The following is a 16,492-nucleotide window of genomic DNA, read 5'->3' on the forward strand; positions in this document are numbered from 1 at the left end:
CTTTTGACCAGTATCTCCCCAACTCCCCCCAGCCCCTGCCCCTGGTAGCTACCACTGTGCTGTCTACTTCCATTAGTTCAACATTTTTAAATTCCACAAAAATTGTGAGGTAATGCATATGTTAATTAGCTCAATTTAGCTATTCCACAATGTATACATATTTCAAAACAGCATGTTGTACACAATAAATATATACAATTCTTGTCAGTTTAAAAATTAATTTAAAAATAAATGAAAAATGAAAAAGAAACCAAGGTCATTGTCACTCCTCCTTTCCCCTTGGTCACTAAGTCCTGCTAATTCTGGCTATTAAACTATCTCAATTCTACTTTCCCCTCTTTCTCATCTCCTGTGCAGTCTTTCCTTGGGCCCTCATTTCTTTCCTGCATTGTTTTAGCAGCACCATAACTGGTCATCTGGCCCTTTAATGACTTAAACCACCACACTGAGAAATGTGTCTTTCTAAACGGCAAACTCGATTCTATATTGTATCCTTATTTGAGATCTTTTAGTATTTATTACCGAGGACTTTTATGTGAGCCACACGAGTCGCATTGTGATCTGGCTACAACCAGCTTCTCTGAGTCTCTGTCACTCTGTCCCCTCCCACAAAACTCCAACTCCCTATGTTTCTCCCATGCTGTTTCCCAGCTTCATGGCTTCACACATGCTGATTCCTCTGTCTAATGTCCTATGCTTGTTTTGTCTTTCTGTAGAACTGCCTAAGAGCAGGGAGAATTCATGCTTTTGGAAACGAAGAAATTTCCCTTGTCCCTCTTACAGGGTATGTGATGGGGGTGTGGCTCACTTCTTAGGTGCCCCACTGCCGAAAACCCCTAGGGGAAGCAGGCAGACGGGCAGGTCGTGGGGAGTGTGGGCTCCAACCCCATGGTAGCATCTAGGGGTGGATGTTTACAGCTTCTGAAGCCCCAGTGGGCATGTGTTACCATGTGCTCTTTTAGTTTTGCTGTCAGTAGGCAGCTTGTGTTCATCAGCTCAATTAGACCCTCTGCCTTATCGCAAGGACAGAGGGCTTTCTGTATCCTGGGGTTCTTGCCTGAGTATACCAGAAAAATAGGATCACACGTGGGCTTGGAGAATGAGTGCAAGGTTTTATTGAATGGTGGGAGTAGCACTCAGGAGATGGAAACAGAGCCAGAAGGGATATGGAGTGGGAAGGTGGTTTTCCCCTGGAGTCAGACTGCTTAGCAGCCGGGCTCTCCTCCGACCGCCCTCAGCCAAACTCTGCGTTGTCCTGCCATTCTGCTGTTGGTGGCCTGCCAGCGTCTGTCAGTGTGTTCTTCTGCTGGTGTGTTCTTCCTCGCCTCTGCTTCTCTTGACGTCCAGCTGCTTGTGTGCTCTTCTGCCGGCGTGTTCCTCTCGACGTCCAGCCGCTTGTGTGCCTGCGCGCTAGGGTCTCGGGGTTTTTATAGGCACAAGATGGGGGTGTGGTGGGCCAGGGTGGTCTTGGGAAATGCAGCATTTGGGCACAAAAACAGAAATGCCTGTCCTCACCTAGGTCTGTGGGCACAGGCCTGGGGTGGAGCCCTAGCCAGGGACCATGCCCTTCTCTACCTAGCATTTCCCTGCCTGCCCCTCCCCTATCACTTTTATTTTATTTATTTATTTTTTTGAGACAGAGTCTCACTCTGTCGCCCAGGCTGGAGTGCAGTGGCAGTATCTTGGCTCACTGCAATCCCCACCTCCCGGGTTCAAGTGATTCTTGTGCCTCAGCCTCCCTTATTTTATTTTTTAATTCGTCCCAGGCCAAGTGCAGTGGCTCATGCCTGTAATGTCAGCACTTTGGGAGGCCAAGGTGGGTGGATCGTTTGAATCCAGGAGTTTGAGACCAGCCTGGGCAACATGGCAAAACCCTGTCTCTACAAAAAATACAAACATTAGCTGGGCATGGTGGTGCACTCCTGTAGTCCCAGCTACTCGGGAGACTGAGATAGGAGGAGTGCTTGAACCTGGGATGGGGAGGTTGCAGTGAGCAGACATCCTGCCGCTGCACTCTAGCCTAGGCAACAGTGTGAGACCCTGTGTAAAAAAAAAAAAAAAAAGTTTGTCCATTTTTTTACATCTATCAAGTTCTTCCTACCAGAATGGAAGCCCTTTCAGGGTGAGGATATGTCTTACTCCATATTCCTATTTCTATGGCTGTACCTAACACACAAGGCATGCTCAATAATTGTTTATTTCCTGCTCAAATGAGACAAAGGAAATGGATGGAGGAGAGGTGAAAAATAAATGAGCGATTGATTTCTGTCTAACTATTTAGGCATGATTTAGTATCTTGGAAATCATATTACTGAGATTTGCAGTGCCTATAATGTGAAAGACGAGGCTGTTCTGTAATGCAAAGCATAATACCAGCTAAAATATAACAAAGATGTCTGTTGAAATGTATGCCTGCAAATTCCCATATTTCAGAAGCAAATAAAGAGCTGAAAGCCATTAAGAAAAAAATAGAGTGGTTATTACTTTAACTGGTTTAAAAATAATTGATACATCTTGAAGTATTAAGTATGCATCTTGAGGTCTTAATTTCAAGGCAGTTTTGCTATAGATTTCTTTTGCTTCTGCAATACATGTTAGCCAGCTACATTTGTTCGTGTGGTTTGTGCCCATCACAGTTATTAGGCAGAACCAGCAGCACCAGGATACAACCTAAGGAGAGCAATATCCCTCCTAGAAAACTGCCACGACCTTCACAGGAGGGGTCCGATTTTTTTTTTTTTTTTTTTTTTGAGATGGAGTCTGGCACTGTCACCCAGGCTGGAGTGCAGTGGCACAATCTCGGTTCACTGCAACCTCCACCTCCCAGGTTCAAGTGATTCTCCTGCCTCAGCCTTCTGAGTAGCTGGGATTATGGGCACCTGCCACCATGCCCCGCTAAATTTTTTTTTCTTTCTTTTTTTTTTTTTTGTATTTTTAGTAGAGACGGGATTTCACTATGTTGGTCAAGCTGGTCTCGAACGCCTGACCTGGTGATCCACCTGCCTCTGCCTTCCAAAGTGCTGGGATTACAGGCGTGAGCAGATTTTTTATATTTACAGTTTAAATTAATAAACCCATAACTCTCCCCTCCTCTCAGCCCATCATTTTTTTTTTTTTTTTTGGAATAGTTATTTTGTGTGTGTGATACAGAGTTTCACTCTGTTGCCCAGGCTGTAGTGTAGTGGCATAATCATGGCTTACTGCAGTCTCAAACTCAAGAGTTCTCCCACCTCAGTCTCCTGAGTAGCTGGGACTACAGGCACATACCACCCTGCCTGGCTGATTTTTAAAAAATATATTTTGTAGGCCAGATGCAGTGGCTCACGCCTGTAATCCCAGCACTTTGGGAGACCGAGGCAGGCGGATTACCCGAGGTCGGGAGTTCAAGACCAGCCTGGCCAACATGGCGAAACCCCATCTCTACTAAAAATACAAAAATTAGCTGGGTGTGGTGGCAGATGCCTGTAATCCCAGCTACTTGGGAGGCTAAGGTAGGAGAATCGCTTGAACCTGGGAGGTGGAGGTTGCAGTGAGCTGAGATCACGCCACTACAGACCAGCCTGGGCAACAGAGCAAGACTCCATCTCGAAAATATAAAAATAAATTAAAATAAAGCACAGTAAGCTTTTCAGGGTGTGGAGTGGCTGAGGTTATAAATATGCTCACGTTCTTCACATTCGGTTTGTAAGATAGAAGGTTTAAGATTGCTTCTGCATTTCAGGTAATTCAGAGGTCCGTGGGGCCAGCCAGCCTGAGCTTGCTCACCTTCAAAGTCTATGCAGCACCAAAAAAGGACTCACCTCCCAAAAATTCCGTGAAGGTTGATGAGGTAACATGTTGTTCATGTTGTGATATATTTTGAGTGTCTGATTTAGTTACTGTAGGATAATTTTTTTCAAATTGTATATCAGGAAGATGTGACTGTTTAAAAGACATTTATTTATTTATTTATTTAGAGACAGAGTTTCGCTCTTGTTGCCCAGGCTGGAGTGTAATGGTGCGATCTCAGCTCACTGCAACCTCCTTCTCCTGGGTTCAAGCCATTTTCCTGCCTCAGCCTCCCAAGTAGCTGGGATTACAGGCATGTGCCACCACGCCTGGCTAATTTTGTATTTTTAGTAGAGACAAGGTTTCACCATGTTGGCCAGGCTAGTCTCAAACTTCCGACCTCAGGTGATCCACCACCCGCCTCAGCCTCCCAAAGTTCTGGGATTACAAGCGTGAGCCACCGTGCCCAGGTGGAAGACATTTAAACGGAGAAAATATATTTCCTTATAGTTTGTTTAATTTGTGGGAAATTATTAAACTATGGCTTTTTCAACAGGTAAACTTTAATGATACTTAGCTAAGGGCACAATTAAGGAATACTTTATAAATGTTTACTGGGGAATCCACTGTGTCCAGATAGGTTATAAGCACAACTCACTTTTCTAAGTGATCTCTCTGATTCTTGGCTTATCTTGATTCTTATCAAGCCAGGAAGATACTCACATTTTTTCTTCTCTAAGAAATTAGAGTTCTGGATCCTTTCTGTTTCTTGGCTGGAGGAGACGCTCATAAGTATACACTTAATAAATACTAAATTTAAAAAACAAGAAATCTTCTCTCTACTGTTTACATTCCTTTTTGGTCTGTACTTCCCACTAACTATTTTGGATATTCAGTTTCTGTTGCCTTTGAATAAAGTGAGGTAAGGATCTACCTTCAGTCCTGGGTAGGGTTACATGATTGGTGTTTACATAAAGCTAATTAGCTTATCTTTTGCCCTTTACTATCTTCTCAGGCCTTGGCACAGTGGCATTTTTTGAGGGTGAAGAAGGCAGTCAGCCATGGCTGTGAGAAGTTCTCTGGGTGGGGAATAAACCTGCTCTCCTGCTTTTATTAACATCAGACCAATCATTTGAACTGAATGACATACCCTTTGGTTACTCTCAAGCTTTTTTAACCCCTTTACCCACCCTTTAGAGTAATAAAATCCTTTTTCCAAACTCAATCTAAGGTGGAATACCAAATACCAGTATATAAAATGGATAAAGAGGAGCTGCTTTGTTTGCAGTCAGTGGATGGGGAGAAGGTAGGACACCTCATAGCCCTGCCCTTTTGGCCTTGGCCTTGTTGATTAAGGAAATAAGGTGCAGAGATGTTTCTAGGTAAAGTTCAGGTTGCTCGTAACCCTTAAGAGTCACTGGAATTCATGAAGCATTATTATTACTATTTTTGAGATAGAGTCTCGCTCTTGCCCAGGCTGGAGTGTAGTGGCACGATCTTGGCTTACCGCTCCCTCCACTTCCCAGGTTCAAGCGATTATCCTGCCTCAGCCTCTCGAGTAGCTGGGATTACAGGCGCCTACCGCAACACCTGGCTAAGTTTTGTATTTTTAGTAGAGATGGGGTTTCGCCATGTTGGCCAGGCTGGTCTCAAACTCCTGACCTTAAGTGATCCGCCTGCCTTGGCTTCTCAAAGTGCTGGGATTACAAGCGTGAACCACCACGCCCGACCAGAGAGTCACTGTAATTCATGAATTATTAGAAATATTATATTAAATACTTACAAATTTGGTAAATTTATCCTGTAGACAATACGTCTTTTAAATATTTGTTTTGTTTTAATGTGTGCAGCTTTCACTCTATTCAGTTCCCGAGGGTCAATCGAAGTATGTGGAGGAGGCAAGGAGCCAGCTTGAAGAAAGCATCTCACAGCTCCGACACTATTGTGAGCCATACACAACCTGGTGTCAGGTACAACTGTTCTGAAAATGGAGTGAACGCATTTCTGTTTAGAGTCAATAGAGAAAAGTCTGTATTGGCTGCATGTTTTTGGAAAAAGGCATGATAAAGGGCCCTGAGATGGCTGACAGAGGCTGGGAAGGGTAGTGGGGGTCTGGGGGAAAGGTGGGGATGGCTACTGGGTGCAAAAAAAAATAGCAAGAATGAATAAAACCTACTATTTGATAGCACAACAGGGTGACTACAGTCAATAATTTAATTGTACATTTTAAAATAAAGAGTGTAATTGGATTGTTTGTAACACTAAGGATAAATGCTTGAGGGGATGAATTCCCCATTCTCCATATTGTGCTTATTTCACATTGCATGCCTATGTCAACACATCTCATGTACCCCATAAATGTGTGTACCTACTGCATACCCACAAAAAAATTTTAAATAACAGGCTCCAAGTTAAAAGTGCCTGACTTACAGATGTTCTTCAGTGCCATCTGAGGAGGGGGTGTAGAGATGCTCTAGCTTCCTGGTGACAGCTGTTGCCACAGCTGCAGAGAGAATTTCCCACTCCCTGGACAGTGCGTAACACCTTGACTAGAGAGCAGAGGGGCTAGGAACTACCTTGTTGCTTGCAGTTATGAAAACATTGTTGTCTACCAGGGGAGGCTTGTGGCCTGGAACTCTAAACAAAGGAAAAAGATGCAGTGTAAACACTTACATAAAAATTGCGAAGTTTTTCTCCCCCAGTATACAAATCAGTGCCACTTAAACCAGGAGTGGATATGGCATTTTGAATGCCATAATAGGAGGGTAGATACTAAAACAGGGTAGAATTCCATACTAGATTACTGAACTATTTGTCCTAGTGACCAAAGAACTACGTATACAGATGGGTGTCTGTCCCTGCCTGGGTTTTAGGTCAGGCATTTGTCATTACTTAAATGAAAAGTATTTATGTGATTTTTAACATAAGTAACCAATGTTTACAATCTATAGAATGCTTTTGTAGGCTTTGATACATATATTTGCTATACTTGATCCTGATTTTGAAAATTGAGGACAAATTTAATAAAAACTAATAGATGTAGATGTGTGGGAAATTGTCTAGATTTACCTTGCTTGAGATTTATAAATTTAGTCTTTTTGGTTTTTTGGTTTTTGTGTTTTTATTTTGTTTGTTTTTTGAGACGGATTCTCGCTCTGTTGCCCGGGCTGGAGTGCAGTAGTGTGCTCTCGACTCACTGCAACCTCCACCTCCCGGGTTCAAGCAATTCTCCCACCTCAGCCTCCCGAGTAGCTGGGATTATAGGCACGAGCCACCATGCCTGGCTAATTTTTGTATTTTTAGTAGAGATGGGGTTTTGCCATGTTGGCCAGGCTGATCTCGAACTCCTGACCTCAAGTGATCTGCCCACCTTGTCCTCCTCAAGTGCTGGGATTACAGGCGTGAGCCACCATGCCTGGCCTAAATTCAATTTTCATCCAGAGCTTGTTTAAAAATTTTTAATTTCCTTTGCCTATGCTGCTGTTGAACTTTTGTTCACCAATTTAGAAAGAAAATAGTAAGCATGGGCTCTATCAACAATATAAATTAGGCCATTATACTTAAGTATCATAACCATATTATTGAGTTAAGTTATACCTAAAGACTTTATACATAATGTGTTGTAAAATGACTAGACTGTATTCTCTTGTTCTAAAAGATTTTTAAACTTCTGGTAGTTAAGATAAAGTCAGCAAATTTGTGTGGATATTTTTGTATCATGTAGGCATGACTACTGTTATTTGTAGTCTGTCTTTTTTTTTTTTGGCAATAAAAGTACTTTGTACCTTTTAGCCTAAGGTTGCTTTTTGTTTTTTACCTTTTCTTCCATGTGTGATACTCAGTGCAGCAAAATAGCTCTCTGGATGATAGATTAGCTATCTACATGTTTATTTCGACTACTACTAAATATAAAAACTTTCTTGTAATTATAATAGCTTTTGTAATTATAATGGTTTTATTTTCCTGGGTAGAACAAAGTCTTCGTGAATAGAAATATTTCTAATTCCTGGTTCCTTTTTCAGACCAGGAATTTCTGGCCCTTTTCTTGAAGAACCAATTTAAGTTTGTTTTTGTTTTTTGTTTTTTTTTTGGGACGGAGTCTCGCTCTGTCGCCAGACTGGAGTGCAGTGGCACAGTCTCAGCTCACTGCAACCTCCACCTCCCGGGTTCAAGTGATTCTCCTGCCTCAGCCTGCAAAGTAGCTGGGACTACAGGCATGTGCCACTACACCCAGCTAATTTTTGTATTTTTAGTAGAGACGGGATTTCACCATGTTGGCCAGGATGGTCTTGATCTCTTGACCTTGTGATCCACCCACCTCGGCCTCCCAAAGTGCTGAGATTACAGGCATGACCCACTGTGCCCAGCCTTAATTTTTTTTAATAGTAAAAATATCAAGCTATCAAAAGAAGTGGGCAATCATTCTAGATATTGATCTGAAGGTTTCGTTTCTTTTCTTTTCCTTTCCTTTCCTTTCTTTTCTTTTCCTTTCCTTTCCTTTCTTTTCTTTTTTCTTTTTCTTTTTTTTTTAGTAGAGACAAGGTTTCACCGTGTTGCCCAGGCTGATCTCGAACTCCTGGGCTCAAGAGATCTGCCCACCTCAGCCTCCCAAGTAGCTCGGACTACAGACACATACCACCATGCCCAGCTAATATTTTTATTTTTTTGTAGAGATGGGGTCTCTGCTGTTGCCCAAGCTGGTCTCAAATTCCTGACCTCACGAGATACTCCTGCCTTAGCCTCCCAAAGTACTGGGATTACAGGTGTGAAATAATGGATTCTAATGAAGTGATACTCAGTTCTTTAGATCTTCTGCCTAATTCGGCATTTATTGTTTCAGGTCATTTAAAAGAATGAGGATAGCTTGTCCTGACTTGAACTGAAGTACACAAAACAAATCCTTTTCCAGGCGGGGCGCAGTGGTTCACGCCTATAATCCCAGCACTTTGGGAGGCTGAGGCAGGCGGATCACCTGAGGTCAGGAGTTGGAGACCAGCCTGGCCAACATAGTGCAACCCTGTCTCTACCAAAAATACAAAAATTAGCTGGGTGTGGTGGTGAGTGCCTGTAATCGCAGCTACTCAGGAGGCTGAGGCAGGACAATCACTTGAACCCAGGAGGCGGAGGTTGCAGTGAGCAGAGATCGCGCCACTGCACTCCAGCCTGGGTGACAAGAGCGAAACTCTATCTCAAAAAAAAAAAAAAAAAAAATTAATAAAAATAAAAATTAAAAAAAAAATCCTTTTCCAAATGGCAACTACTTTTGATACCTTCTGATACCCATGTATTTCTTCTTGTCTTCACTGTAGACTTCTTGAAGGTGGGTACCTTCTAGCGGTCCCCTTGTTTTCTTTAGGATCATGTGATGTTCATGTACAAAGCCTTTTTTTTTTTTTTGGAGACAGAGTCTCGCTCTGTCACCCAGGCTGGAGTGCAGTGGCACCATCTCGGCTCACTGCAACCTCCGCTTCCTGGATTCAAGTGACTCTCCTGCTTCAGCCTCCTGAGTAGCTAGGACTAGAGGCGCGTGCCACCACACCCGGCTAATTTTTGTATTTTTAGTAGAGACAGGGTTTCAGGCTGGTCTCCAACTCCTGACCTCAGGTGATCTGCCCAACTTGGCTTCCCAAAGTGCTGGGATTACAGGAGGGAGCCATCATTCCTGGCCACAAAGCCTTTTTATTGTTTTTAAGAGAATGTTGACACCTCATGTGCTTTGGGCTATAGGCTTCTTTGTCTCTTTTTTTTTTTTTTTTTTTTGAGACGGAGTCTGGCTCTGTCACCCAGGCTGGAGTGCAGTGGCCAGATCTCTGCTCACCGCAAGCTCCTCCTCCCGGGTTTACGCCATTCTCCTGCCTCAGCCTCCGGAGTAGCTGGGACTACAGGCGCCCGCCACCTCGCCCGGCTAGTTTTTTGTACTTTTTAGTAGAGACGGGGTTTCACCGTGTTAGCCAGGATGGTCTCTATCTCCTGACCTCGTGATCCGCCCGTCTCGGCCTCCCAAAGTGCTGGGATTACAGGCTTGAGCCACCGCGCCCGGCCTTCTTTGTCTCATTAAAGCTGGTCATTCTTGCTTCAAATGGGCAGTTTCCAGATGTAGGCTCTAATTAATGGCAGATCAGGAAGTAGTTAATATGAAAGACAGATTTAATCTCATGGAGAAAAGCTTGCCAGTTAAGTATCAAGGAGATTGGTTTTTAGTCTGTTTTTTCCATTTTAATGGAAGAGTGAAACGGCTGGATTGTTGAAACCACTCTGCTTGGAATCTGCTTCCTGTGGCAGTAGTAAGCCATTCTGCTGAGTTATTTGCAGTGAAGGGAAGATTATAATAGGAAAAACAAACAAAAAGACCCAGATAGACAGTGTATCCCTTTGTTCAAAAAGTGTTAATAACATGATAATTTATTCAGTAAAGACAAGTATATTTATTCTGTTAACTTTCTAATCAGCAGATCCTGTGAATAGTTTCATTCAGTTTCTTTTTACCTTTTTAGGAAACGTACTCCCAAACTAAGCCCAAGATGCAAAATTTGGTTCAATGGGGGTTAGGTAAGTTGATTTTAAATTAGGCATAATCAGCTACTTCATTAACATTGAACTCTTTAATCGGAGTTCCATGAATGAGCTCCAAGAAATCTGTGGATTCCTTAAAAGTATATGCAGAATTTCAGAGCTATGTGGATTTTTCTGGGAAGAGGAACTGTTGTTTTCATCAGATTTCAGGCAACTAGTGTCCCCAAATAGTCAGGTAAGTCTCTTCCAGATCATTAGGATTCTTGGGCTAGCAAGTACAGATACACTGCTTAAAAAAAAAAAAAAAAAATCTCATTTCCAGGTGCAGTGTAATACACCATACTAATTCATCAATAGATTTTCTGAATCGGAATAGCTCATTTGCATTGCAATTACATGCTCTAGAAGTTTTGAAGCAGGAAGGAGCTGAGCTGGTACTCCTGTGAAAGGTCTTATTGCATAATTGATAGTGTTCTTACATTTTTTTTTTTTTCATTTGGTTTTATTTCCCTTGATTGTTTTTCAGTTGTGGGCCACTTATCACATATACTCACAAACTGGATTCACAGTCCATGTTCTGACTAATGTTCATCAGAGACTGGTGAATTAGTAAAGCTGCCGATCGTATTTCATTCCCCTTATTCGGTATCTCGGAAACAAAATCTTGTTTTTACAAGGGTTTGTTTCCATGATAGAACAAAATAAACATGAATACAGTTTATTTCTTTGCTAAGATCATCATAGTGTATTGATGTCCTGATATTTCTGAGACTGTCAGATAAATTTATCATTAGAAGACAGACATAGTAATAGCTGCCTACTGGTTCTTTTTTTTTTTTTTTGAGACAAAATCTCACTGTCACTCAGGCTAGAGTGCAGTGACACAATCTCAGCTCACTAATACCTTTGTCTCTCAGGTTCAAGCGATTCTCCCACCTCAGCTTCCCGAGTAGCTGGGATTACAAGCGTGCGCCCCATGTCCAGCTAATTTTTGTATTTTTAGTAGAGACAGGGTTTTACCTTGTTAGCCGGGCTGGTCTCAAATTCCTGACCTCAAGTGATCTGCCCACCTTGGCCCAAAGTATTGGGACTATAGGTGTGAGCCACTGTACCCGGCCCCCTACTGGTTCTTTAAATTATTAAGGCATGTTAATAAGTAACATCTTAATTTTATTAATTTCATAAACACTTATTTAAGACTTATATGTCAGGTACTATTCTAAGTGCTTTAAAAATTCCAGTTTATTGGGGGAGGAGTAAGGATGGTTAATGAGTACAAAAATATAGTTAGAATGAATAATACTTAGTATTTGATAGCACAGAAGGGTGACTGCAGTCAACAAGACTTTATTGTACATTTTATTTTTTATTATTTTATTATTTTTTATTTCTGTGAGACAGATTCTCACTCTGTTGCCCAGGCTGGAGTGCAGTGGCACTGTCTTGGCTCACTGCAACCTCCACCTCCCAGGTTCAAGCAATTCTGTCTCAGCCTCCTGAATAGCTGAGACTACAGGCGCACACCACCACGCCCAGCCTATTTTTTGTATTTTTGGTAGAGACGGGTTTCACCATATTGGTCAGGCTGGTATCGAACTCCTGACCTCAGGCGATCCACCCACCTCGGCCTCCCAAAGTGCTGGAATTACAGGTGTGAGCCACCGTGCCTGGCTTATTGTACATTTTATTTAACTAAAAAAGCTATACTCTTTTAGTTACTGTAATTAAACTAAAAGAGTAGAATTGGGATGCTTGTAACACAAAGAAAAATGATAAATACTTGAGGTAAAGGATACCTCATTTACCCTGATGTGATTATTATGCATTGTATGGCTGAACCAAAATACCTCGTTTACTCCGTAAATATATATACCTACTATGTACCCACAAAAATTTGAAATATATATATATATTAATCCTCATAACAACCTGATAGATACCTTATTATCTTCATTTTTATCTGAGGAAACTAGAGAACTCCTGATATAGTCTTTTATCTGTACGTGTGTGGCTGAGAGGTCTCTTGTTTAAATTTTTCTGAGACAGGATCTTACTCTGTCATCTAGGCTGGAATGCAGTGACGTGATCATAGCTCACTGCAGCCTCGACTTCCTAGGCTCAAGCAATCCTCCCAGCTCATCCTCCCGAGTAACTAGGATTACAGGCATGTGCCATCACACCCAGCTAATTTTTTCCATTTTTTTGTAGAGACAGGGTCTCACTTTGTTGCCCAGACTCTGTACAGTCTTAAAACATATCTTCTTTCCCCTTTCTTTGTGATTTACCCACTTTGGCCCAGCTCACCACAGCCATCTGGGTGTCCCTCTGTCAACTGCTCTGTGTACACATCTAGAATTGAGCAACACTGGGCTAGTAGGCAGAAATAAAGGGAAGTAAAAAATTGCCTCAAATGACCCAGACTAGAGGATGGAAAGTAAAAACTAGGCTAAAGGCAAAATAAGTAACAGGCCAGACAGTAATTAATGCAAACATAATACAAGTCCTATAGTCGTATTTAAAATGATCACATTTCCCAAAGAACCCAGGAAAAGGAAAACTGGCATGTATCTGGTATTACTTAGGTGACAGAATTACTGAATTTTCCAGTTTATTACTTCAGTTCTGCATATATTTTCTAAGTCACCATTCTGCCAGACCTTGAAAATTGAGATTGATTAAGACAGTGGTCACAACCACTGAGATGCATGTAACACATTATTCAGTACTAGTGCAAATACAGAGATAATCACAGACCGTTATTGAAGGTTCAGAGGAAGGAAATTAGTTTAATCGAAATTGAGGAGGTGGGAGCAGTCAGGGAAGGATTTCTGAAGTGAATCTTGAAGGAGCAGTGTTAGCCACACCAAAAGGTGGGGATGGGACTGCTGGAAGCAGGCATTGCGCACTGGTCACAGCATGATCAGGCTTAGAGGCGTGAGTTGGTATTGGATGTTTGAGGAACCCTAAGCAGATAGGGAGTGCTGAAGATGAGATTGAGAAGGAGACATGAGGGCTTTGTTTAAGTCATGACCTAGCTAAAAATCATTTGTTAATTCATCCAGTATTTATCAACTCCTGGCAGTGTGATTTTTTTTTTTTTTTTTTTGAGACGGAGTCTTGCTCTGTTGCTCAGGCTGGAGTGCAATGGCATGATCTCGGCTCACTGCAACCTCTGCCTCCCAGGTTCAAGTGATTCTCCTGCGCCAGCCTCCTGGGTAGCTGGGATTACAGGCACACGCCACTACGCCTGGCTAATTTTTGTATTTTCAGTAGAGATGGGGTTTCACCATGTTAGTCAGGCTGGTCTCGAACTCCTGACTTTGTGATCTGCCCTCACCAGCCTCCTAAAGTGCTGGGATTACAGGCGTGAGCCACCACGCCTGGCCTGTTTTTGTTTGGAGACAGGGTCTCAGTCACCTAGGCTGTAGTGTAGTGGCATGATCATAGCTCACTGCAGCCTTGACCTCCTGGACTAAAGCAATCCTCCCACCTCAGCCTCCCAAGTAGCTGGGACCACAGACATGCATCACCACCCCTGGCTAATTTTTTAAAAACTTTTTGGAGAGACAGGGCTTTGCCATGTTGCCCAGGCTGTTCTTGAACTCCTGGACTCAAGCAGTCCTCCTACCTTGGCCTCCCAAAGTGCTGGGATTACAGGTGTGAACCACCACACCCGGCCATCATTCTTAATAAATATCTATTGAATGAACATCCGTTATTACCACTGAAGGAAGATAACACAGGAGTATAAGCAATCCATCATTATGGAGCTTACATTCTCCTTGGGGAGACACCAGATACACACCTGAATAATTAAACACAGGGTACTATAGGATTAGGTACCAAGTGATGGTACAGAGAATAAATATGATGGGACTTTAGAGGAGGGAGAGAGGTATGGACTGATGAGCTTAGGAAAGGCTTTTGTGTAGAGGTAGGACTCAAGCTGGCTTTTATGAGGTGGGATTGGCTCAGTGGAAAGGAGAGGAGGCATTATGTGAATGAAGTCAGAAGGCATGTTCAGGCATGATGAATAGGTTCACATGTTGTACTTATTTTTATTGATTCTATCACCATCAGCGGTGGTCAACAGTGGCTATTTCCTGAGTGAACTTACAAGTTTCCTTTATTATCCAAATTTATTCTGTTCTTGAGTTTGAATAATGAATTCAGATGGCAAAGGATACTTATTTTTCTGAGTCTAAGGTATTTGATTTCTTTTTTTTTTTCTTTTGAGGAGTCTCACTCTGTCACCCAGGCTGGAGTGCAGTGGCATGATCTTGGCTCACTGCAGCCTCCACCTCTCAGGTTCAAGTAATTCTCCTGCCTCAGCCTCCTCAGTAGCTGGGATTACAGGCATGTGCCACCACGCCCAGCTAATTTTTTTGTATTTTTAGTAGAGATGGAGTTTTACCATGTTGATCAGGCTGGTCTCGAACTCCTGACCTTGTGATCCTCCCCTCTTGGCCTCCCAAAGTGCTGGGATTACAGGAGTGAGCCTCCACGCCTGGACTTTTTTTTTTTTTTAAGAGGCTGTGTCTTGCTCTGTGGCTCAGGCTGTCAGGCTGGAGTGCAGTGGCACGGACCTAGCTCACTGCAGCCTTGAACTCCTGGACTCAAGTGATTCTTCTGCCTTACCCTTGAAAAGTGTTGAGCTTATAGGGATGAGCCACCACTCACAGCTTGTTTTTGGTTCCTGAGTTTCAGAGAGCAAGTAGCAAAGCTTCAGATAGCAATAGATCTATCCAAAGATTTATCCAAATCTATTCTGTTTTTGTGTGTACATAACAAGAATTTGAATAGCATAGGATCCCTGTGTTTGTATTCCTCCCTGTGCAAATTGCTGATTCAGATCTGTTGCTTTCAGGAATATGAAAGTAATTTAACATTACTTCATTGTCAGTAAGTTGTTGGACCAAAGGTCGTTGAAAATTGGACACTTGCAGGCAGGCGCAGTGGCTCACACCTGTAATCCCAGCACTTTGGGAAGCTGAGGCGGGTGGATCACCTGAGGTCAGGAGTTTGAGACCAGCCTAGCCAACATGGTGAAAGCACATCTCTACTAAAAATACAAAAGTTAGCCGGGTGAGGTGGTGGGCGCCTGGAATCCCAGCTACTTGAGGCTGAGGCAGGAGAATCGCTTGAACTCGGGAGGCAGAGGTTGCTGTGAGCTGAGATCACACCATTGCACTCCAGCCTGGGCAACAACAGCAAAACTGCATCTCAAAAAAAAAAAAAAAAGAAAAGAAAATTGGACACTTGTTATGTGAATAGTAAATCTTGTTTATATGTTACATAAAAAGAATGTGTTGAAAAGAAGTACAGTAGCAGAATGCAGAGAATATGTGATTTGAAAAGCCCTTGATATTATATATACATATTATATACTGTATAAGACTTTTTGTTTTGTTTTTTAATGATAAATTTATGGAACTGCTTCCTGGTCTAATTTTATTGTAGACAGCTATGATTATCTCCAAAATGCACCTCCTGGATTTTTTCCGAGACTTGGTGTTATTGGTTTTGCTGGCCTTATTGGACTCCTTTTGGCTAGAGGTAGGTGCAATTTTGTGGGTTTAACAGTCAGCTCATAAAGCAGAGATAGAATATATGTTTCATTCTTTCCCTTCATTTACCAGGTTTCAGAATAATGAGTTGGTTCCTAAACATGGCTTTCTTAATGTATAATTGATACGGTTATCATATTTGATTTTAAACATAAATATAAATTGTATAATCTTGGTAAAAAAAAGAAGTTATCCTTTATAGGCACATTTACTTGATCAAATCTCTATTGTTCTTCGGTCCAGAAAGAGCAAAATTTTAAAGTCTTTCACACCGGAGAAACTGTTCCTAAACATTTCACTATTAAGATCAGGCTATATTAATCACAGTAAATAGGGCAGTGATTTAATAGAGATTTTATTACCTTCTTGATTTGTCATGACTTCAGTCAGTGATGACAAAAACTTTAAAAATGCTTAAAATTAAATGCTAACAAATGCCAACTTAAAAGTATTACTATACTGCTAAATTATAAAATATAGGAAATAAAGGCTGATAAAATACTTTGCTATGATGAGATGAGTTTGTTATGAACTACTTGAAGTTTCACTGGTTGGAAACTTAATGTTTATGATATAAAATTCTGACGTTACCATCGTTCCTAATGAAGAAAGTTTATGAACCCTGTAATCAGACCGCAGTAAAA

The 16,492-nt window shown here is 42.0% G+C and overlaps 1 protein-coding gene across 3 annotated transcripts in view; it reads left to right on the forward strand.

Moving 5' to 3' along the window:
* The window catches only part of APOO (apolipoprotein O), a 74,123-nt gene that overhangs the window by 22,664 nt on the left and 34,967 nt on the right, over positions 1 to 16,492 (forward strand). For 2 of the 3 annotated variants that reach the window (XM_007991306.3, XM_007991307.3), the window contains exons 2-5: positions 3,722 to 3,829; positions 5,619 to 5,738; positions 10,263 to 10,317; positions 15,742 to 15,837. In XM_007991306.3, the coding sequence (XP_007989497.1) occupies positions 3,722 to 3,829; positions 5,619 to 5,738; positions 10,263 to 10,317; positions 15,742 to 15,837 (379 nt within the window). The remainder of the gene's footprint in view (positions 1 to 3,721; positions 3,830 to 5,618; positions 5,739 to 10,262; positions 10,318 to 15,741; positions 15,838 to 16,492) is intronic. The other variant, XM_073013837.1, reaches the window with a different exon arrangement.

The sequence above is a fragment of the Chlorocebus sabaeus genome, chromosome X, assembly GCF_047675955.1.
Source record: "Chlorocebus sabaeus isolate Y175 chromosome X, mChlSab1.0.hap1, whole genome shotgun sequence".
NCBI lineage: Eukaryota > Metazoa > Chordata > Mammalia > Primates > Cercopithecidae > Chlorocebus > Chlorocebus sabaeus.